This window comes from Diadema antillarum, unplaced genomic scaffold (genome assembly GCF_040938485.1).
Source record: "Diadema antillarum isolate AM-2024a unplaced genomic scaffold, OU_Dant_1.0 seq00000321_RagTag, whole genome shotgun sequence".
NCBI lineage: Eukaryota > Metazoa > Echinodermata > Echinoidea > Diadematoida > Diadematidae > Diadema > Diadema antillarum.
In genome coordinates, this window is record NW_027271340.1 from 798,212 (window position 1) to 823,284 (window position 25,073).

The following is a 25,073-nucleotide window of genomic DNA, read 5'->3' on the forward strand; positions in this document are numbered from 1 at the left end:
CCAAGTTCAATCATCGCAGTTTCTTCCATCTGACCACTCATCTGTCAGCTGTTATGTTAACATCAAGAAGCCGGATCCATCGAAAATTGATATTAGTTTTCGAAAACTTAAACATATTGACATCCAGGCTTTCCGGGCAGATATTCTTGAGTCTGAACTTTACGAGTCACCCGCCTCAGATCTTGATCAGCTTGTTCTCCAGTACAACAGGGTACTTCAAGCTCTTCTAGAGAAGCATGCCCCTCTGATCACTAGACGTATAACTGCAAGACCGCATTCCCCTTGGTTCAGTGATGATCTTCGCAATATTAAGCAGAGGGTAAGACAACTGGAGAGAAGATATCGTCACTCCCGAACTGAAATCAATCGCCAGATCCTTAAGAATGAATGTCATTTCTACAGCAAGCAACTTGCCAAGGCAAAGCAAGAGTTCTACTCCGAGCAGCTTGACGACTGTGACGTTCATCAACTCTTCCAGAGGGTTGATCGTCTGACTTCAGCCAGTGCCAAAAAGGTCCTCCCATCTGATAATGACCCAAACGAATCTCTTGCTGATCGGTTTTCTGATTTCTTCACCGACAAGATCGATGTCCTCGTTAAGTCATTTCAGAAATTACCCTCGGATAATCTATCTCACATCAGTTTTCAAAGCACTCGGCACTGTTTTCACGCTTTTTCACCGATACTGCGGAGCCAAGTTCAGGAAGTTATTAGAGAGTCTCGATCAACCTCCAGTCGACTTGATCCAATTCCTACTTGGCTGCTGAAGAACTGTGTCAATGAATTAACTCCGGTTATTACATCCATTGCCAACGCTTCCCTCAAGGATGGTCATTTCCCTGATTCTCTGAAGCATGCTCATATAACTCCGATCCTGAAGTCATCTAAACTTAGTCCGGATGAACTTAAGAGCTATAGACCGGTCTCTAATCTTCAGTTCCTCGGAAAGATTATTGAAAGACTCGTGTTGTCTCAATTTCAAGATCACCTGTCTGAGCACAATCTTTACTCTGAGATGCAGTCAGGCTACCGGCCACACCACAGTTGTGAAACTGCCCTGCTAAAAGTCACAAATGATATTCTTCTCTCTCTGGACAAGGGTGAGGAGGCAGTTCTGCTGCTATTGGATTATTCGGCTGCCTTTGACACCGTGAGTCATGATGCCCTGCTTAGCCGTTTGCATGATAGATTTGGACTTAGTGACACTGCCCTAGAATGGTTCCATTCCTACCTTACTAATAGAACCCAGTCTGTCGTCGTTGGTGGTTCTGAGTCACAAGTCACCTCCTCCAACTTCGGAGTTCCCCAAGGGTCTGTGATTGGCCCACTGGCCTTTACACTCTTCTCATCTCCATTAGAGGATGTCATCAAGCACCATGACATAAGGTGTATGATCTATGCAGACGATACTCAAATTTACCTTGTCTTCAAGAAGCAGCATCAGTCTACTGCCATACAAAGACTCAGTGCATGTGTCTCGGACATTAAGAGTTGGTCAATACAGAATGGTCTGAAGCTAAATGAAAGCAAAACAGAATGTATACATTTCACAAGCAGGCACAGGATTTCAAGCCCAATTAGTATGATTTCTCTAGATGATACCACTATACAATGCTGCACAGATGCAAGGAACTTGGGTGTCATATTTGATCACAATCTGTCTTTGAAAACTCATGTGAACAATGTGTGCAGATCAGCCTCATTTGCCCTACACAAAATTGGCAGCATCCGCCAATTTCTGACGAAAAAGACAACCCAGAGACTCGCTCAGGCACTAGTTATGTCTCGCATTGACTTTTGCAACAGTCTCTTGTATGGTTTGCCTGATGCGCAAATCAACAAACTGCAGAGAGTTCAAAATTCAGCTGCCAGGCTTATTGCTAAACGTCGTTCACGTGAGTCGGTTACCCCACTACTGAGAGAACTCCATATGTTAAGAATCCGCGAACGAATTAACTTCAAGATTCTTTTGTTAACTTTTAAATGTTTGCGAAATATTGCACCGGTTTATCTTCAACAGTTGATAACTGAATACTTACCCTCCCGGAACTTGCGGTCTAACAACAAATCACTTTTAATACCTCCTCTTGTCAATACACAATCTTATGGTTCTAGAGCTTTTCAGTCAGCATCTCCTCAACTCTGGAACAGTTTACCTGAATGCTTGAAACAAACAGACTCAGTAGACAAATTTAAATCCATGTTAAAAACGTATTTGTTTATTGAGTAGTATTATGACTGTGTTTCTTGTCTTATACCATTACTGAAACTGTACCTTCTTCTTCTTTCTTTCTTTCTTTACTTTCCTCTTCTTCCCTTTCTATTGTTTTCTTTTTCCCATAGCGCTTAGAGACATTTTATGTAATAACGCGCTATATAAATGTTGTGAATTATTATTATTATTATTATTAGATCAGTATGATTTGTACTCTTGAGTGGTTACATGTCAGATAGTGTTCCGTTTTCCAAGAGTATACCTTGATGTATCATCTGCAAATTACAGGCTGTATCAAATCTAGGTCATGTTCTGAATTTTTGTCACTGCCATTTCACATCTCTCACTTCTGAATGTAACTGGACTGTGTGCGTGTCACTGTGTGCATGGGGGTAATGAATTGGTTGTTTAACGTTTCCTGACGGTGACCTTTACATCACCCTCGTGAGGCCGTGCTGTGAGAAGCTGATGCCAGCTTCACCTGATCAGTTCGGACAGCCCAGTGGGGCAGAGAAGGTCAGGCACCATTGCGAGGGGCGAGTGTCTGTGCAGATTTGCATACATGTGCAAGTATATACAGGAAGCATGCATATTGCTAATTTGCGATAACTGTATCACCATTCACAAATCACATTCTTCCTTCATTTTGCTGGTTAGTGCATTAGGTGGGTTTGGATATTATATGCTTCTATGTCTGTGTCCCCCCCCCCCCCCCCCCCCAACACACACCCACACACAGATGACAGACAGGGTACTAGTATTGCATGCTAGGGCATCTTTATTGGCCTGCATCACCTTAGATTTTATGACCATTCTCATATTTATGATGTTGCCAATATCCCACTTAAGGATTAACTGCATGGTGAATACCGAACCTACATACTGCATTTATGAATGGACCATGAATGGACATCGGGTGCAAAAGTAGAAATCTAAGTCTTCTACTTCCATACCCTCATTGTGTTTGGGCTTGCGCATATAAAGTGTATACAACCACCAAAGTCATAGGACGTCAAGATAGGTTTCTTTCAAAGCTTTGTTTGGTGTGCACATGACATTTAATCTTCATTAAACTCATCAGTATGCTGATCCAGCTTCAACATTATAACCAACTTTGACATATTAAAGGGTTTTAAGAGGTGACAGGACCTACAATTCATCAATACTCAATGTAATATCCAATTTAAAAGCAATTACATGCATCCAGATTGTGAGTATGTTATTGTTCCTGATGTTTCATGCAGTGTTAGTAGGTCATTTGTCATTTGACCGCATCCATTATTATCATTTCTTTCTTATCAGTATTGGTGGAACTCACATAGGGTCCTACATATTTGATCAAATTCATTTCCATTAATTTTATGAACAGAGATTGCATGAAAAAGAAGTAAGCATAATTCCTTCTCAACTTGATTTATCTTTTAAAAGCTCCCCTCCTTTTGTGGGGCTATCTCTGTCGGAAGTTTGTGTGTGTGATTATGAATCACGAAGCACATTATACACCATGCTTCATCATTTACATAATATCATTTGTATTGCAATGTTGAGAGTAGTTTCAAGGATCATTTTGTTTCTTGTTTGTTTGTTTGTTTTTTAAGTCTGGTAGACATTTAGTGCTAAAATTTATACAACAGGCAACACATAATAATCTGTCACTTACACCAGAAACTGCTGTGCTTGTTGCAATACATATTGTATTCAAGCTACTCATCCAGAGTTTAAATCACAGATTTTTGCAGTGTGGGGATGATGGATATACAGTTCGACCTCGATTATCTGGCCTCCTTTTATCCGGAAATCTCTATTATCCGGACGCATTCATGCAGTGAAGGACTTTTTTTTTCCATCCAAAAAATTGAGAAAAAACAGTGACTTCAAACTCAATTAGAATTTCTACAAAACTCACACGATTTACCAACAATATTCCCGACAGAACTAACATAAGTTCACACCACATTATCATCGTAAAAGTAAGCAGTCATGATCTATAAATTCACCATAAGAACATGGATGGAAAACTTGTCAGTAAATCACGGCATAGATTACACCACCGTTGCGGGGTACGCTACCTGCCTAGCTGCCAGTGCACAGGGACGGCAGCTTGGACAACAGCTATATATACATTAACATTGTGTCTCCCATATCCGGCCAATTCGCTTATCCGGATGAGCGCCGGTCCCGACATGGCCGGATAATTGAGGTCGAACTGTATATCTTCGAACATAAAAGGTTATGAACATAAGTATAGCCTTGATTTGTACTTTGTTTACTTGAGCTAGACAGAACATTTTGTATTGCACATACCTTTTATTTCAAAAGTCTGATATTTAATGAAGTGAAACTTGTAAAACAGTTTCTTCATTGGTATTTAAATTGGTAGTTTAAGACCATATTGATGGAAAGAGAAGAAAGTATTGTTACTCTTAAAGGAAAAAGTTAATATTCCAACTCACAAACAATATGCAATGCATGTGTGTTACAGGAAGCAATATTTTCTTAAGTTGCTAATTTGAATGTTGTTTGACTGGTGAAATACTCTAACATAAAGTGAGCAATCCTGCAAAATACAATGTATGCTTTACAACTAGAATTATTAAGAAAATGCCTCTTGAGTTGCATAGTTTGTTATTTCTTTTACAAAGTTTGTGTGAATTTAAACCAGCATTATATTACTGGTATCAGAAAGATTTTACACATGAAAATACCTGCAAATGTTATTCCAGGAAGCAGTGTTTTTGAATGAGAGATCATGCTTGTGAGTGATTGTTCGTGTTTGATTGCTCATGTAAAGTTTGCTGCTTTCTTTCCTGGTGAGGTACTGAAACACCGGCAGTGCAAATGCATCCCATATTTTTAGAATGGCATCAAACTTCATTCATCATTATTCTCCATCCCAGCTCTCTATTTTTACACAATTTGTTTGTGTTTGTGTCTATTCAATTATTTTGTTGGTTTCACAGGTATGTTATGTTGTAAGATCACTGTACTGGTATTTAATGCAATGTTGTTAATGGCCCCAAGCCATGAAAAACCATAAATCACAAGTGATATTTGGTGTTGTCAATCAAACTTTGTCTTCAATATGTCAGAAGAGGAAGTTACTGACAGTTTATTGGTATTGCTCTCATCTTTCCGAAATTTGATCTGTCAGTGTCATATTTTACATGTTCTGCCTGTTGCTAATTCTTGATTCAGGTAATTTACCTTTTATCATCATACATAGTTTTCTTTATGTGTACTTTACTGAATTTGTATGACATTCAGATCACAGCTTCTTCTTGGGTGTGTTTGAAGAAGCTTATTTCTTTTTTAGTAGGTCAACGTTAATGCTTGTGCCTTTTCAATTTTCATTTTGTGATTTCAGCATCAGCAAGCAGTGTCAACAGGAATTCCCTTGAGTAACATTCACAAGGTTGAAAGTTAATGTGTTTCCCTTCCAACTGTAGTGCGGGTGTTAGCTTTTTCTTGTACATTTATTTTTGTTATGCTGTATGGCATTTGCATTGTGCTTTATTAATTCAGTTATTCATATGGGTGTTTCTGACTTCTAAAGTGTTATCGAAACTAGTAGGAAGAAAACTCATTTGCAGTAATCTTATCACATTTACTTTACTTTCTGCTGTACAAAGAAAAAAAAATCATACAGAAGAAACATTACTAACAATGCATGCTTGCTCCATGAACCTTAGTCTATTTAATCCCCAATCTATTGGTTACATCTCTTTGCAGAAAACTAATGTAGGAACGTCACCTTTTTATGACATGAGAGGAAATTTGCTTGTATTCAACAGTTTTATGTTGAGTTTGACAAGGACTCTGTCACGTGTGTTCACTATCCAGCACAGATTTATAAAAACCCTGCATATAAACATACAATCCAGATCTTATGCAAGACATGACTGAGCGAATGTCTGATATTCTCCCATTGAACGCTCCACTTGTACTACAACATTATCATCTTTGATTTCTTTTTTCCTGCCAGACCTTCTTCTGATACAATCCAAATTGAAAAATCCTCTAACCTCAGAGGGAGGAGTGGACTGAACTCCTTTAGTCAGAATGCCTACATATCTCTGAATGATTTGCTGGAAATCTCAGTGTATGGAAAATCGTAGATGGACAAATATTTTAGCAAAGAAACAAGAGAGCTGCCTACATTTTGGATTGTTGCATTGCCTGTGTCATTGCCTGTGTGTCGTCAGCTAATTAAATGGTACAGAGAATTGTTACAGAATATAACAAGCTGTACACCAAGTTACTTTTTTATTGTGATCAAACTTTAAAGATTAAACACTGCTTTGAATTTAGAAAGGGTATGTTTATGCATTTGATCAATCTTGCCCTTTTGAATGTTTTTTGTTTCCATATACTCTTTAGGTCGCATATAAGACTACAGCTGTATACCAAGTTAGACACACACATGTGAAGTCAATTGTTAGTATTTAAACAATCCTTTAAACAAGAGATTGTTAAACGAAAGAAAGAAAGAAAATGGACCATACTCAAACCTAAACCCTATGTCTGAAATGATGTCTATCATCTGTGTGATATTCCTTGTTCCATTGCAGTTAGGAGCTTCTGTTTTTGTATTTAATATGCGAATTTTACTCTCAAATAGGCGACTATTGGGCCACCTTTCACCTATCAGACCAGATGTTGAGAGTGAAGAGTTGAAAGCCACATTGGTTTTCCATACAACTTTCGTTGCATGATCTCAAATCCCAAGTTTGGCATTCCAATCTAACTTGAAGCCTGCGAAAGTAATCTTATCCCTGTCCCTGAATTCAACATGAGCGCAGTTGCAGACTGACACATAGGGAGGTGTTCATGAGAATGTGCAGCCATTTCGCTCCGAGTGCCAATTTGCAGAAGATCTGGAATAGCTCTATCATCTGTCCATACTCTGTATGTCTCTCTGTGTCTGTCCACAGTTACAGTGTAGCTCCTTGTTACAAGCGAGAGAGAAAAATTACCCATCCTCACTTTTCATGCATAATCTGTGTATCCCATCCACTGACTTCCTTAAACCTCGAGGTATGCATCAATCATATTCCCTGCCCGTTTATTTGCCTCTGGCCCATGGGGTGTGGAGACATTATGTTATCGGGTCGTTTCTATGATTACATCCTATCTTTCAGCAGTGTCTTGCACCCACTCCTTCAGAATTTGAACTGCAGATCTACCATGTAGATGTCGCATTATAGAGAAATATTCCACAGTTCTGTTTTCTTACGTAACACTATAACCATTAAGAGTGCAAGCTATCAGTTCTGGTTACAAAATGACTTTTGATGTTCCATTTCATTTTCCATAATATGTTGATCTTATTATAGTTTCAATATTAACCACAGTGGATGTGTGAAAACAGACAACACTTTTGTCAAGTTATTTACTAGAACTGTCATAGTTTGTCTTTGAAGAGATGAAATCGAATTGCCTAAGGGCAAGTCCTCCCTGTCAATGAGGGGTCTGGTGATTTCTGTTGCAGATTGAAGTTGAGGAGGTGTTGGGTGTATAAAGTTAGTGTTAATTTTGTCCATGGCTAGGGCATGCTTATCTGTTTCTTTTATGTTTGTGCGTTTCTGTGTGTATGTGTGTGTGTGTGGTTATCTCTGTGTGTCTGTCTATCTGTTCAATTTTACTTGTGAACCCAAAATGTCACCCTCACAAAATGTGTCAAGCCCTCTGTATAGCCTTCAGAAGAATTTCAGTACGCAAAGTAATCCACCTCATTATTAAGGCTTTTTATACTGTACCAGGGCTCGACATTCTAAAGCAAAGGCCTGGTGGCCCAGGGCCACTAAGAATTGATGTTGGGCCACAAAATTGTTAAAAAGGCTAATATTCAGTATAAATTTTCATATTTCCTATCAATTCAGGCTACTCCATTCCTTTCTTTGGCCGCCAGAATTTCAAATTCAAAGATTTGAGTAGCCTGAACAGCGCACCATATAAAGTTAGTGTCGAGCCCCGTATACTCTCTTGAGGTTGTGAGTGAGGTCATGGTAACATTTGTGTCAGAATGTTTGGAGTGTAGACACACTCACTGGTTGTCTCCTGCCTGTTTGATCACCAAATCTGTAAATTAGCAGCTTAGCTTGAGTGCACTTCTTGATTGATATTTCATTGCAACCCATGAAACTGAAGGATTTTAAGTGGTTTGTTGTCTATTATGCCAGTCACTGACATGTTAAATTATGTATCTTTGTCTGACACAGTACCACTGACTAACATTTTCCTGGAATGTGCATGTAGTATGAAATGTCTGGAACCAATGCTTTGCTTTCATCATAGAGAAGAAGTAATAATCACTTGGTTTATGGATAATTTGTTCCTTTTTGAAGGCATGTCACACATTGATATCATCAGTCACATTTTAAACTAATTCCTTTCATCCTGTGAAAAGACTAGAAGCACGGCCATTGCAGTAAGGGTGTTGTAGCACAGATATTCAATTGTGCATGTTTTCACACAAGTACATTTTAATATTATTAAATGGAGCATACAGTTTTGTTAATATCCATTGGACACAACATTATGCAATGATTAAGCGAGCCATCATAATCCCTGACCAAGCTTCTCTTTACCCATTTTGTCATGTTGTTCACAAGAGTTCGGGTTGACACACTAAACTATGCTTGACTCTTCGACGTTGCACAAATAATGGATTGATTTGTTGTTTTTCTTCAAGTCTAATGTTTGTTTCATAGACTGCAGTCAGCTATACAAATATTGCAAAATGTTTTCTGTGGATTGGACATACAAATTACATCAGAACAAGGGGGCTCCCCTGAATATGAATTGATGATATAAATTCCAAACTGCACTACACACTGTACAAAGTCATATCATGGTCATATTAGCCCAAATGCACAAAGGTAGCTGAAATCATATTGATGGTGTAAATGTAGTTTTGTAGTCCGTGGACTATTAAGGCGTATCTTGCACATGCGCATACCAGCGTGTGTTCATTGATGGCTGTCTCTTGACGTACAATGTACGTAATTTGTCATGCACATTTACACAGTTTAAATTTGCAAAATCCATGGACTAGCTTTGAACCACCTTTATGAATTAAGGCCATTGCATCAATGCCCTTCAACATCACAAGTCATCGTCATATGTTTGTCCTTTTTACTGGTCCACTTGATATGGAAGGGTGTGGTATCTTTCTGACCGACTCTCTCTCATCGTGATGCAGTTTTTGTGTGAATAATGTGCTGTTTTGTGTATTGCCCCAATCAATATCATGGTAGTAGACAGTTTTTGTTGCTTGCATTATATGGTAGGTTCAGTGTGTTATTTATGATTGAAGACATTTTTTTTTTTCTGTGATTTGGTGAAGTCAGAAGTAATGTGTTGGGTGCAAAAAGGGGCCTTCCTCAAACCGATGCACCATTCCTATTTTTGCCACCTAAAAATCTGTGTTTGAGATACACCCTTTGTAGAATAGAAATTGATTGATGAGTGTATGAAAATCAAACTCAGCTGGGATATGGAGTGGTACACTGTAAAAGTGGATATTTTTGTGGGAGTTACTTTTCGCACCCTGCCGAGTAAGATGAATTTCATGTGTTTTTAATTCTTCAGAATTAAGACATTTTGTAGTGGTACATATGTATGACGAGCCTAAATGTTTGTGCGCTTTTATTTTTTACCTAGTTTCTGGTCACACGAAATGCACAAAAATTTCCACTTTTACAGTACTCTAGCCTTTGTCTAAGTATGACATAGGAATGAAAAGAGTCATGTTCACACATTTTATGCTTTGTGAATTTCCCATGCAGTATTTATCTCCATGTACACGTAAGTTTGCATGTGTGGTTGCTACGGAGACTACAAACCTGCAAAGTGTGAATGGTGAATGAGATAATGTTGTTGCAGTTATATGTATACAGCCATTGTATCTGTTGGAGTATCATTTAAATGCTGTTTTAGTTTAATGGAATCATAGCAGAGATTAGTTACGTTCAGACGACAAGCCTTAACCTCGAGGCTAGGAAACCTCGAGGTTAAGCTTGTAGTTAGGGACTGTGAAGATGCACTCGTAGTTAGCTAACCTCAAGGTTTGCTGGATGTTAAGAGCCATGAGAAATCTTATGGTTAGCGCTCTAACCACGTGCCGGGGGGGGGGGGGGGGGTCCCACTTGTAGTTAAGCACTGTGTGGACACAAAAATCAACAAACTCAAAGGGGCAGGAGCTTAACCTCGAGGTTAAGCTTCGTCGTGTGGACGCACGTCGAAGTTAGGGGGTAAGAGCTTAACCTCGAGGTTTCCTAACCTCGGGGTTAGGGCCTGTCGTCTGAACGTAACTGTTGTGTCACCTTTGATTAACCCTCTGCATGTCACAGTAATTTCCTGGTATTTGCGTGAAATTTTTGCACATTTGACTCATGGCAAAGAAAGGGTTAAAACCATCTTTATGCCCTTTTTTCTTTCTTTTTTTTTTTAGTTCCCTGTCAGTTTAACCTTTTGCTCTGGGACATTTCCGTGTGCATGTGAATATACTGAGAATGGAGAAAGCTTTAAACTTTTTTTTTAAAGTAAGAGAAACATTTCTTTAATCAGCTCCATCCAGTGTAAAATCATGTTTACCTTTGTTTAATTCACACTCATATTTCACAGTGCCATGCATTCTTTGCACAAATCCACAGGATTTTATAATTTTTTCCCCCAATTTCTGACTGATGCGCAGACACTGGCATCGTGTGCATTGTTAGTTTGCTGCAGAGTAGAGACACATTAACATAAAAATGTGATAAATATTGTGTGCAAATCATATCTTCTGTGTGTGAATATTCAATCTAATACATTGCTAATGCCATAATATTTTGATTTTGCTTGTGATGTGAAATAGTAGCATTGGTAGTCATAATAATCCACTACACTAAATATGTATCTTCAGAATGTTAAATGTAAACTACAAATTGTACAAATTGTGAAAAAGAAACCAGGATCCTATTTCATAAAACACTCTGCGACATCTCAATTCACTGTAAATTTTGTTACAACGGTCACAGCTAGCAACATTGATTCAGATTTCTGCATTTTGATTGCAGCTATCGTATGAAACCCGTTAAAGGACAAGTTCATCTTCATAAACATAAGGATTGAGAGAATGCAACAATATTAGTAGAACACATCAGTGAAGGAAAATTGGACAATCGATGCAAAAGTTATGAATTTTTAAAATTTTTGTGTTGGAACCGCTGGATGAGGAGACTACTACAGCTTGTGAGTCATATGCGTACAACAGTATAAAGAAAATGTAAAGAAAATTCAACATATTTTCACTTTTTTTCGCATAATAAAAGAGCACTTGACTTGCCTCTTTCTAAAGGCAGGGGGAATAATATTACCCATAACATTTGCCGATAACGGGTCGGGGGAATGTGTACTTTTTTCAAAAGATGAAATTTTGTGAAATTCTCTTTATATTTTCCTTATATTGTTGTACGCATGTGACATCTAAATTATTCACACATTGCAGTAGTCTTCTCATCCAGCGGTTACTGCACAAAAACTTCAAAAATGCATAACTTTTGAACGGATTGTCCGATTTTCCTCAAACTTTCAATGATGTGTTCTACTAATATTGCTACATTCTCTCAATCCTTATGTTTATGAAGGTGAACTTGTCCTTTAAAGTTTGCAAAACTCTATAATCCTGGTGATAGTTTTAGTAATAAGAAAGGACATGCTCACTTTTTTCTTCTGTTTAAAAGGTGTTGTGTTTTCATATTTTGTGTTTGTTCGTCTACATAATGTACCATGTGTATTCTTTTTGTGTTTGGCTGTTCACTGATGTATCGATCCAAGATATATCAGCATTTGCAAGAAATATGTCATGTGCTCTTGATCTTGCCAATTGGTGGTAGGTGTGTGGGTAGCCATCATGCTAGTCCTTTTCTTGAAATGACTAATAATTCCTGAGCAGTGCTTGCTGTTTGTGGCAAGGAAGGTACATGTATGATCTCATTTATGTTTTCTTTTGAGGAGAATGTTCCCCAATATTGATGCCTGTTTTGTTTGTTCTGTTTCTGTTCTAACATAGACCTAGCAGCCTTGTCAGAGTACACATCTTTCCTCTAGACTGAGGTTAGAGTTCAGCCACATTTTTACTCAAGAGGCATGTACATGTACATCATGACCCGCTGTATTAACTTGTTATTCCTGACCACTAATCTCCATCTCCCATCACCTTGAGTGAACATGTAATTCATGGATCCCTAATCAATTAACCATAATGGCTCTATACACCTCATCCTTTGTTAGCACTTTGTATGGGGGGGGGGGGGATTTTGTGCTGCGTTGTAGTTTGTACAAACTGAAGAAACTCCTTGACTGCAGCAAGCGTGAGGCCCAGAGTTCTGCTCCACCGGTATTGTGTGTGTACGTGCGCTTTCCATGCTATGTGTATGAATTCAGTGTGTGTGTGCGCCTGTGCCTTCTGTGTGAATGCACTCACGACCTTAAATTTCTATTGGTCCTTCGTGGTGTTGTGCTAATGTACATGTCGTCGATCTGCCATGCCAGCAAGCTGTGTCTCTGCGCATTTGCCAATGCCATCCATTTAGAGGGAATAGTATGCTTGTGGAAATACTGCCTGAGCACTACGGTGCACCCATAGGCCAGAAGAAAATATTGCTTGTAGCTAGCTAGCTTGTGCTTGTTGAGGCCCTGTTGCAGCATGGTCGCATGCATGTCAATGGAAAAGAGTTGTGTAGCACAAGATTTTAAAGCATTCGAGTCGCTTAATACCAGTACACCTAGGGCTCATCGAGCTTCTCCGGTTGTGTAGCAGCATCTGGTTGTGTTGAAGCTCCATCTAGACTTCCAAGGTAACGTACTTGAAAAGCTGCTAGGTGTGTAATGTAAGCTCTGTTCATATCCTAAGCCTGGTAGGCCAGTGGAGTGCATTCCATGCTCCCATTCCGGCCAGGCATTCCATTAGAGCATTTTGATGCCAGCTTTCTGTCTCAGCTCCATTGCCATTGGCTGTGATGATAGTTCAATGCCTCATTCGTCTACACCCATGGATGTAGAGAATTACACAAAATATCACCTTCCATTGCAAACTCCGCTTAAATCCATAGTTTCATCCCTTTCCTTATAGGCTTTCTTGTGACAGTGAGCTATAAAGAGATAAAATGATGTGTATTTGTAATGATGGACCATTTTTTTTGGGTACATATTATTTCCCCATAACTACAAAGAACCAAAACAATAAAAAGGGCACAAAAAAAAATTAATTGAAATTGTGGCTGTCGTATTGATACAAGGGGTTTTAGATGATCTCTTGTTTAATGTTCAGTTACAAGGCTTACATGTAGGTCATGTATGAGAAGAATTCATGCTAGGGAATTTATGTAGTGAGGTTAGAAGTGCCAAAACACAGATTTAATTCATATTGTAATTTATTCAAAATAGCACGCTTAAATACTTGGACCCCCCCCCCAAAAAAAAAAAAAAAAAAACAAGTAGAAAGAAAGAGAGAAAGTGGAGATCGAACTGCTGTGTATTAAACATAGTTTGAAGTTTATTATCAAGTCTTCCGTTCATGCTGTTATAGATAGGCCTACTGTATTATAGAGGGGAGATTTTCTCAAATCAGCCCATGCAAGCTTAAAACGTCATGTCACTTCGCTATCACAAGTGCAATCGCGCTGTATATTATGTAGAATTGCTAATGTAGTTTTTCCCTGTACCCTCTCACTAATGGTTTCTTTAATTTCATGCACTTATTCCTCTGTACATTGTTTGTCAATTTAAATGTTAGATTTGTGATTTCAGAGTATTATAGTTGAAATGTTTTTTTTTTGTTTTTTGTTGGTTGTTATCATGTGAAGTGGATTATTCTGTCTAGCGGTGTGCAATTCTATATTTTTTCGTATCTTTTTAACCACAGGGGAAATGCACTCAGTCTCTATAATGATATACACAGCTATTATTACTCTCATGTCCCAGTGCATCATAACAAATATACATGTATGTAAACTGTATGTCATTTTTGTTTTCCATTTCTGCCACGGCATGCCGCCATCATTCTGACATTCAATGTGCAGTGCGTAATAGCTCAAGAAAATTAAATAGCATAAAGGTTAATGCTGTTGCCATCGACTTTTTTTTCTTACATGAACATATATGATCAAACTTCCATGTTTATCACTATTTTGCCCCATCAAAGTTGTATTGCCATTGTGCACGGCCATATCCATTAGGTACACATCGTGAGGAATTAACGTATTTGATAAGAGAATGTGAAGACTTCAGAAAGTTGTTCACATTTAACTGCAGTGTACGAGGCTTTTACCTGAATTTGCAAACTTTGTATCCCAAAGTTGATAGGCAAGAGGCTCTGATTCCACTGAAAATGAACTCTGCTCACACTCCTCTTATTCTTGCCTTAAATAATTTATTTTAAGGGAATGTAAGTTACATTGAAGTGAAACATCTTCATTGCAAATATTTTTTTTTTTCATGCAGATATCAAAGTGAGGATACTTTTTCATTTTTTTGCTGTACATTGTATATGCATACCATCATTTTTAAAAATGGATCAAAATCATGCCCCGGCATAGTCTTGTTCACAAGTATTTATGTGTGAGAAGCAAATGAAATCTCTCTGAGTGATAATGCAAGCTCCTATTCTTTAAAAGAAAATTCTCACAACTGTATTCTTGCTGGTATTGGTCTGTAAGATTTAGATGGAACTGCAGAAATTTGAGGAAGATCATGTACACTGGAAATGCACTGATTTTAATGTGGACGTGTGGGGCTTGTGTGATTTGCCTCTGTGTATTAAAGAAAAGTTACAATAAATTGTAAGTTTGTTTAAATTTTATCTAATGATTATTTACTCATTTTAAACCACATTAACACACTTGTTTGATGTCTCCTCTTGTGTAAGCATGCAAGAAAACTCAGTTTGTTTATTTTGTTGGTTTCCAAATAATTCTGCTGTTGGGGAGGCTGGTAGAAACATTTTCCAATCTTATTTGAGACTGAGTAATACTGCCGCATGTCATCTTCTTACTCGATCTACTCAGTATTCAGAGCCACTGTGATCACACATATTTTATGTAAATGTACAACTGTTGTGTTTTGTGATCACAGGTACATGTATGTTCATTTGTTTATGTACTTGTACTGGCCATTCAGTTTTTCTCTTCATGACCACAATACACTTTATCCTTTCATATGTATAATAGTATATGCCTGTTTGGTTGAAGATCACTTAAATGAGAAGTTACACCCTATTAACCATTTGATAGTGCAGTAATACGGGTAGTTTGCCTATTAGTGGATTGCACGCAACTCAAAACCCCCTTCGCCAACAAGAGTTTGATCTTGATACACCGCCAGCAAAATAAATGATACTAGTAAGCTACAGAATACACCCAAGCATGAATTTAATGCCCTTGAATGCTTCTAGTTGGACTAAAATTCTGCAATTGTTGTGCAAACTCTCTTCTACAATTTATGACTCCACATTTCCCATAATTAAAGCTCATTAATATTGTGCTGGATTGTATTTTAAGAGTGCTGATAGACCTCAAAACAGCAGCCATGTTGTCATTTTGTTCGTCAAACTGGCAAGTATTTAAAGCCGCTCTCCGAAAGTAAATGTTTTCTTTTCACTTATTGTTGTTTTCAAAGGAGGTGATTATTATGTGAGCTGTTTCATTTGTTTTGTTTTGTTTTGTTTTGTTTTTCTTTCTCCGTTCTCATTTTCTGTATCCAAGGTTTGACTTCTGAAAGCAAAAGTAAAGAAAAGCAAAACAAAACATGGTTTAACATTTCTCTTGTTGACATGTTGTATGTTGTCAGGGCATAGCATCCTTTTTTTAGTTTTCAAATCCTTACTGACTTTCTTCATTAGATATTTGGCTATTCTTACTTTTGTTTATTTTTTTTTCTCTCTCATCCACCCTACTGCTAGCCATTCACTTTCCAATTGCAGAACTAGTCATGGCAAAATGTCGGAAAATGAAAAGAGTCTAATGATTAACTTATGCTACGTTTGGGTAGAGTTTTTAACGTTTTGTTTGTTTGTTTGTTTGTTTGTTTGTTTGTCTCATTGTTCATTTGTTACTGCAGATTTTGATAAAATAATGATTACTAGTTAATAAGAAAAAGGAGAATTTGACAAATTAGGTTCTTGTGCAGAAGGGTTTGTCATGCTCTGCTTGCAGCGGAGCAAGTGCAGCTCTGTGCGTGTGACTTGTGATTGGCTTCAACTGGCTGTGATATTAACCTGATCTCCATTCCATTCTTTCCTCAGTAAACATTAACAAACCCTTTACACAACAAGTATTGTTTTGAAGGATGAAGATAATGCATGGTACCCCGAGTTTTGTAGCCCTGTAACATTGTTCCCTGTACTGTATGTGCCTGGTTTTTGTGTCTTTGTGTGTCACTGTCACTATTCACCCACACATCAATTATTTAACTCATGGTATCATGGGGAGATGCACATATTGTAATCTTCCATTCTAGCAACTAGACTGAACATTTTTCTTGCTGAATTTGAAGAGAACCCAGTCCTTACATGAGTGCTAGTATTGAAATAATAAAAACAAAACTTTGGTCTGTCATGGCTTTACATGAAAATTCACTCCATACTGGCCAATTCTGTGCGCATTAATAAATGAAGTTCAATCACCTGTACATCTCTCAAGCATTTCTTTCATTCTTTTCTATCTTTATGTTCCTCTGCCCCTTGGAGATGAGCGAATAGCTATTCATTTTTAGATTCTTATGGTCTATGGTTGCAAATGCTCCTAAGTTCTGCTGGGAATCATGTTTTAATTTGCTTTGTGCTGATGACGGTCATTTCAACATAATTATGAGAGCTTCACACATTGGTCAGAATCTTATTTCTCAGTCAAGTGACCAGAAATGTTCATGTGTTTTATCCGGCCATCTCAGGTAAACCACCATGAAACAGAATGCTTGCATTGTTTGTACATAGACTTAATAAAATATCAATTTACACTTACACTTTGCCATTATATTGGCTACATATTTCATATGTTTGACTAACCAGCAGAAGAAATTATTCAACTACCAATCTTTAGCGGCTGAGCCAATTAGCGAAACCGTTCCCAGAGCATTCATTTCTTATAACGACTAGTATCACATGTCAATATTGAAATTGAAATCATATTATTGCCCGTGCAGACTTCCTTGGTAGGGATCATAACAATAAGTAGTACTAAAACAGTGTAGGGTAGATTTGGGATCAGATTTAAAATTTGTTATGTATCCAAAGCAGCAACATGCCAAGGAAATTGAGAGATATTCCCACAGGAGTTTGTCGTCATTTTTGTTATTGGCTCTCCCCAACCACCGGTAGAATGCATGATAACATGCATGCAGCCCAGTGTAGATTGCAATGACATGGAAACAATCAGATCCCCGCATGCTTAATACTATGCTCGAGTGCCATTATCAGAACTGTGCCATGAATGATCGACTCTGCATTGTCAGCCATTCAAACATGGTTGAACTTTGTCCCGGCGGCACCTGGGCTAAAAACCAGCAGCTAGAGCGTCAGAAACCTTGGCTTCGGCTCAAATATGCTGTCACGTTCATGTCCAGATGTTATTCATGATGGCTGACAAGGAAGAATCCAAGAGCAAACAAAGCAATCCTGTGCAGCTTGATAATATGTTCAGAATCGTAATGTCATGCTGTTGATGGATTGATTTGAACCAACATTTTAATATCCTGACCACAATGCCCAGTAAAAGAGATATTTATTTTCAAATTCGGTTTTTATTGGTAATGAATCAGCATGAGTTGTGCAGTAGTCAGAGAAGGCTGCTTATTGTCTGTTTGCATTGGTCTGAAATGTAGACTAGCATCTCATGTACACATGTCTGTACCTTGAATCTACTAATACAGCATAGCATTAGCATCACTAATCAGTATTGATAATCATGATTGTGGAGGTATCTCTGACACTGTTTGAAGGCAGTATGACATTCACACTGCAAACAAAATGTACTCTTGAACATTGATTTTGAATCTACCTATTCTGCCCTTTCAGCTCTAAGAAGGCCCCTCACACTTTTCCCCACTCCTTTCCTCATTGTGTGTGTGTTTGTGTATGTGTGTGTGATTGCAAATATATCCATAATTTCACTCATGCTCAGCTTGTGTACATTTATTTCTTCACGTATCACACATGGGCATGCCTCCTATCGTTATTTTTTTCCTTTATTTCACTCCCAATTTTTTTTCCTTCCTTTGTTGCATTCCATTAATTTTCAGAAAGCCTCTCACAGTCTCAGTGAGCCTTTCATCTGATGGAGTGTGATGTCAAACTTTCAACATTTACCTAGTCAAGGTATAGGATCAGTAGTTTTGAATGAAACTAACCAATCACACTAAATATATTCACACAGACCTCTCACTCGGTTATTGTTTTCTCCCCGCCCTTTCCTCCTTCTCTTTCCTTTGTTTATTGTCTGTTTCTGTGATCTGATAAATACCAAATTCACGTGTCAAGATATGTTTGTTCCATTTAATAAGTTTTGCATGTCTGTTTTCTACATTAAGGTGCAATTACAACTAATGATGCAAGATTATAGGAGCAAAACTGTCTCACAGATACTATATAGTGATTTTTATTTTTAATGTTAGATTTCAAGACCAGTAATGCTGTATATGCCATACATTTCGCAAGGTTTTCATTTTTGCGAATTTCGCGAGTCGGATGCTCGTCATGAATTTTTAACACACAAATTGTTAACTCTGATCTTGACGTAAATGTGACGTGTGCTTTTACATTTCTACATTCATTACTGCACTCCACGATCGCAAATTTAACCACTCGCATAATTGTTGGGAAGTCCCGATTCATGAAAAATTACCGGTAGACTTGCTAAATATGTGGCGTATAGAGTAATATACATGTACTTCTGTATGTATTAAATTTCACAAGTGAGTTGACAGCGTCACATCAGGGCATTAGAGTACAAGTCTCACAGAGCATTAGGGATACAATCCATTGCAATGAATCAACTTTGTTGCTGTTTTTGGTAATCAGATAGGTAAAGCCTGCATGTGTTCTTATCATTTATTTCTTTTATCTTCTTGGGTGATTTAAGAGATTTCCAATGGGACTGATTTAAAGTGAAACCAGGAAGTGAGAGTAGGCCTAGGTATGCATGTTGTGTATATTCCCACACACCCTGGAGTCATTTTATATCTTAGCACAATAATCTGTATTAGCATTGGCCAGATGTGTTGTGATGTACCTGTTGACACAAAATGAGGGAGAGCGTATCAGATGTCATCCGCAGCTCTTGAGTATGTAGTTCATTGTGGCAGCCACATATGACTCTCTCGGCGAGATCCACTTTGATGTATGCATCCCTTTCCCACCCTTTGCAGCCACAAGATAGCACTGTCCATGAATACTAATTCATTTCTGTATGGACTGAAATCATTTCTTGAATTACAGATGGTGAATTCAGCTCCATTTTAATGGGAAGAAGAGGTAATTTCATCTTGCACCTTTTTGCGTTAGAATCTGTTTTTATGTTTTTGTTTTTTTTCTTCTTCGATTTGTCAGTTTTTATGTGACAACTTTTTTCAGACTTTTTTTCCCCTTCAAAATAGTACCAACTTGAAAAATGCTGAGCTATATTGGATTGTTCATAAAGCAAAAATTGTAAATATATTGGTACTGGGTGACTGACATGTTAGGCAGTGTAGCCAGTAAAAGCATGTGTTAATGTGATGTGATGTGTGCCATGTATATTTGACATGCTCAGCATGTGTGCCTATTTACCTGTCATGTTTGTCGCATGACATTACTAACACTAATGTGCTATCATTATCGTGCGGTAACATCTCTCTGCTTGTCTATAGCTGTGTACCAACACGTAGTTTGTGTGCACAGTGACTCCGCCCTCCATGACACTAATCTCACCTCGGTACTGCGTGTACACATTCATTACTCCTCACCTTCTTAGCCAATGTGAATAGGGGAGTGGGGGGGGGGGGGGGTATAGGGGTGCTAAGATTCACCCATTCTTTTCCCAGTATTTGACTTGTGGTGTCTGACCACCTCAGGTCCTCAAATTCTGTCATGTGATGGTTGTGCATCACAATCAAACAACTTTGCATGTTGGACTCGGGCCTCAAGCAGGAACAGACTGAAGTTTTTGTCATGAGTCTCTGTGGATGATCCCCTTCCTCCCCCGCCTATTCACATTACTGCATCATCTGTGATAATGGGAACAGCGAAATAGTTAGCACTATTAGAGATGGGTTTTGTGAGATCACTGTCAGAGCAGTCTTTTATTTTGCTAAAAAAAAACCCCAACAAAATGTTAGCAAGTCGAATCAACACGTTCTTTAGCGGCATGCTTTCCCACCACATGTGTTGTATGAATTGCAAACCACATGTAACACAAGTCATATGCCATCTTCATCCACTATTGATTAATCACTCAGGCAAGTAAAAAAAAATAGCAATGTAAAGAAGATAATACACAGAATGATGATACCATGTATTATCATGTAAGTGCATGGTAGTCAAGATAATGCTCAAATCAGGGCATTTTTGGTCATATTTTCAGCAACATCTTGAATCTGGAGGGCATGCTGTGTGCATTAAATTCCATTCATCCTGGATTCCATATTTTTTTTTGAATGCTGCCTTACTTTGATATCTGAGATAAAAGAGAACAGTTTCATAACATACATGTTGACTCAGAAATGGAAAGAAAGGAGAGTTACTTTTAGTTTTTAGTTTTTCTTTTTTTAATTGTAAAAACCAGCTACATTGTAGTTGTCTTAATTTCTGTGATGAATTGTTCAAAGATTTATGCAAATTTTATGTTGATATGGTATCAATTCACTTTTCGTTTTGATGTTACTGTGTTACCACTGGGTTGTTGTTGTTTTTTTTTGTGTGTATGTGTGTGATAGTCAAAGCTCTTCACATTATGAAAGACTGTGTGTAAGTTTACAGGCACACAACAGAATCAGTTTATGTTCATCTCATTTGCTATACCACTTATCATCTGTCTGGGTACATTCTTTTTCTTCTTTTTTTCCCCATGGGAACATTTTATGAAGCTTCACAGAAAAGAATATATTCTGCTGTCATGTGCAGGTATCTCGTTAATGAGATTTCAGGCAATATCTCCCCCCCCCCCCCCCCCTTCAAATGTGTGGTCCCAGACTAAGCCGTTAATGTTGGTAATGACTCTGCCATCCTGTCTTCACAAAAGCATATGTTTAACTATCGCCCTCCACACTGATGCCTATTCCCTATACTCACAAGTGACAGTCGGGGGAGCCACACTAATGCCTGTATTGATACACTAGGTTGAAGGTAAATTATATTACTAAATCATGAAATTCTCCCTTCATTTTTTCATAAGTGGCAAGCGCCCAATTCTATTGTACGCTTTTAATATTAGCTAACAAATAAAGACAGAATAAACTGACCAGAAAGAATATAAATTATTAGTGGAAAAGTGAGCAAAGAAAATGGGATTCCATCGGGATTCGAACCCGAGACCTCCGGATTGCTAGACCGGTGCTCTACCGACTGAGCTATAGAAAGCCCTAGTACAGTGTTCGTCCCAGAAACCCTTAATTCTCAATGCTCGGGTGGTCAGAAGCTATAGCAGTGTGTATGTGTGTGACACACACGCACACACTTGAACCTGGCATAAACCCGAAGGATAATTCAACTTGGGGATAAATGCGAGGGATCACCTCTAGAATCTGTTCTCGCTGTGTGTTGCGAGGTAATTGTGTTTTCATAAGCCCTCTCATCAAAGAAGCAATATGACAGTTATTTGGAAGGCATATATGTGACATAAAGTAAATGTGAGAACTACAATGACACACAATGAGGGTATAGATGTAAGGTTTCGTAAGGACTCCCATTCATTAGAATATAATTCACAAAAACAATAATATGCCTATAAAAATGAATTTCAAGGAGATCCATCAATCAGCCTACCCACTTTACCTCATTAGACTTTGTGACTGATGACGGTGAATTTCTATGACTTGTAATTAAAACCTTAAAAATATTGGACTATCTTTTTATAAAAATCAAACTGTAATCAAGCATAGTTGATTCAAAAGAGTGAAACATTAAGTACCGTGCAGACTTCCTTTGCAAAGTGCAGCTAACATTCAAACATTTCTTTGAGAAAGACTTTAACTGATGCCCCCCTCCCTTCCAGCATATAAGAACATGGATAATTTTGTAACAATTCAGTGATTGCTTTGCTTTGATCTTGTTGTACTGTACTTTGGTGACCAGAAAAGGAATGTAGTGAAAAGGGCAAACACAGCAGCCAGCTTCCAATAATGTCTTCAGAAAGAAACCAACAAAATACATGGTTACTATGCCAAGAGTAATAGTGCAGGTCCCTGACATATACAGTGTACCAGTAGTTCAAACCCTTTGTGCTGTTAGTATCGATAAAGGTTATAAGTTTGCTTGCTATGCAGAATATGTTTCAAGCGCACAGTAAATATGTCAAATGCTTACTAGAAAACACTGGATTCGCAACTCTACACACATGCACAAAAGCATAAAAGAGGGGCGATTTTCTTCTTTTCTTTTTTTTTGCAGAAATCAACACAGGTACGTGTACATGATCTTTGTAATGACCAGTAAAACAAACAAACAAACAAACAAAAAACCACCAAAAAACAAACTGTGTACAATAGATCTTTCTTGAATATCAAATTAAAGTGAGCATTAATAAACTTGGATGAAATGAATTGAACTGTATTTGTAATTGAAATTGAATAGAAACATAAGTGTGGCAAAATGGTGTTATATTTTTAAGTATGTTTGCTGAAAGGAGATGTACAACATAATGATCAAAAACATTTTGTGATCATTTGGAATGTTGCCCCCAGCTGTGCATATTTCTGTTCACACTTTGTTTTTAAGCCAGAAAAATTGGGATACCGCAAATTGTGAAGCTAATGCCAAGTGATAAAGGAAATGCATCATTATTCAATAGACTTTTTCAGTGCTTTTAATGTCTTCGTTACAGACCCTTTATGAACCCAAACACTGTGAAACAAACATACGAGCAATGTGCTGGTCTTTCAAGTAGGCTGGTTTAGATGACTTTATCTCAGTCCCATGATGCACTGCGTAATACAGTCTGTAACCACTTCTTGTTCGAGTGGCACAGAGTTGTGAATCCACTGAATGAGATAGCCTTTGTTTAAAGAATGATAGAATTCTTGCATAGAAATAACAGCAAGTGACTTCTTCCTTAAGGCCTAGGATGATAATACAAGTCACAGTTTTAATGTAACAAAAGGTATTTGTTTGATTGTAGCCTTGAATTCGCAACTTGAAAAAGAAAGTTGATAGGAAATTCCCGGAAAATCCAAAGTCTTTCAGGAGGAAGTTTCAGTTATATTGTTTCTAACACCATACATTCACTCTTTCCGTTTGTCATATGTCATGCACAGATAAACTTTCATTTACATTTTGCGTGCTTTGATGAGTGGACCAGTAACATGAAGATGTTGTGTACATGAATGGAAGGAAAGCACTTTGTACCCTGCACTGTACAGGTTATGGTGATATGTACTCCTGTACCTGGATATTGGTTGCCCTTTATTTCCTAGCTATGTTAACTCCTCTTCCTGTAGGCTGGAGGTACCCAAGTGCTGGCAGTGATAGCAGCTGTGGCATATTTGTGATCTTTGTCCATGATAGCTACTAACAATGCACATGGAAACCCAGCACAATTGGGTGTATTGTAGGTATTCAGTAACATCTTCTTTGATCGCTTGTATGTGTTGCAAGCAGGAACATGCACAACTGTCTCCCTCCTACCCCCCCCCCCACCTGCATTCCTACCCTCCCATCCAAAATGACTTGTGGCTGTGTTTTCATGATATTCTCCTATCTCTCTGAAGAACTGTTGTCTTTGGCTGACTGTTTAAATTCTGTCTGTAGCATTAACTATTTAAAAGAAATGACGACAACAGAAGATCTCTGTGCATCTGTGTTTCTCTGTCTCCTATATTTCATGACAACCCCCAAGCATGCTATAGGGGCCATGTTAAAGGTAGTAACCCGAGCTTGCAACCCCACCAAGCTTCCACTGAATACCATATCTTCTGCTGATGGAGATGGTCATCAGAAGTAGGTAGAGTGTGTCAAATTTCAGATCAAATTAAAAGTGTACTGTCCAGTTTTGCGAGAAAACTGAAAACTTTCTTTGAATTTCCTTTCGTTTTCTTTGAATGCTAAAGGCACCTTCCAGCTGCCATAAGGTAAAAGCATTTGATTTCTCATGTTAGTGTTGCATTATGGCTGTACATCTCATATTCCGATATGTTTGCTTCATTGAGTTGTCATTTTTGCCCACAAATAGCCTGTATCATTTTATGAACCCCTTATGATGTTTTGCACAGCAAAGGGCTGCTACCTTTAACAATGCTAAATGTCACCAAAACATTGGGAGTGTCTAATCCAGCATTTACCAGCACATCAAGATGAACTGTTCAGGGTTATATTTCTATATTTGCTCAATTGCATGATATAAGGTTTGTTGGTATATTCATTCGTTAATAAATTTTTGTAGGATGGCATGTAAAATTGGAAAGAGAGAAGATTTTGAGATTTACATTGAAAGCTGTTCTCAAGATGAATTAAGATAATTTGTATCACCTTTCCTCGGGACTGTAGTTATATAGTAGAGGCTGTTCATTATATATGAACAACCTCTAGCTTCTTTTGTTTATTTTTTTAAAAACTGATTTTGATATCCACAAGGCAGAGGAATATTAATAAGTTACAGTTAGCTTATTCAGTCCTGCATGTTTGTGCTGGTGA

General features: G+C 38.0%; 1 protein-coding gene across 4 annotated transcripts in view; it reads left to right on the forward strand.

Annotated features, from left to right (window-relative positions):
- The window catches only part of LOC139730576 (uncharacterized), a 71,651-nt gene that overhangs the window by 6,286 nt on the left and 40,292 nt on the right, over positions 1-25,073 (forward strand). The window contains exons 1-3 of one of the 4 annotated variants that reach the window (XM_071641430.1): positions 12,839-13,056; positions 18,494-18,569; positions 19,689-19,724. The exons of 1 other annotated variant lie outside the window; for it this stretch is intronic. In XM_071641430.1, the coding sequence (XP_071497531.1) occupies positions 18,539-18,569; positions 19,689-19,724 (67 nt within the window). In that variant the 5' untranslated portion in view covers positions 12,839-13,056; positions 18,494-18,538. Of the gene's footprint in view, positions 1-12,838; positions 13,057-17,200; positions 18,570-19,688; positions 19,725-25,073 lie in introns of those variants that run through there. 2 more of the 4 variants (XM_071641431.1, XM_071641429.1) reach the window with 2 other exon arrangements.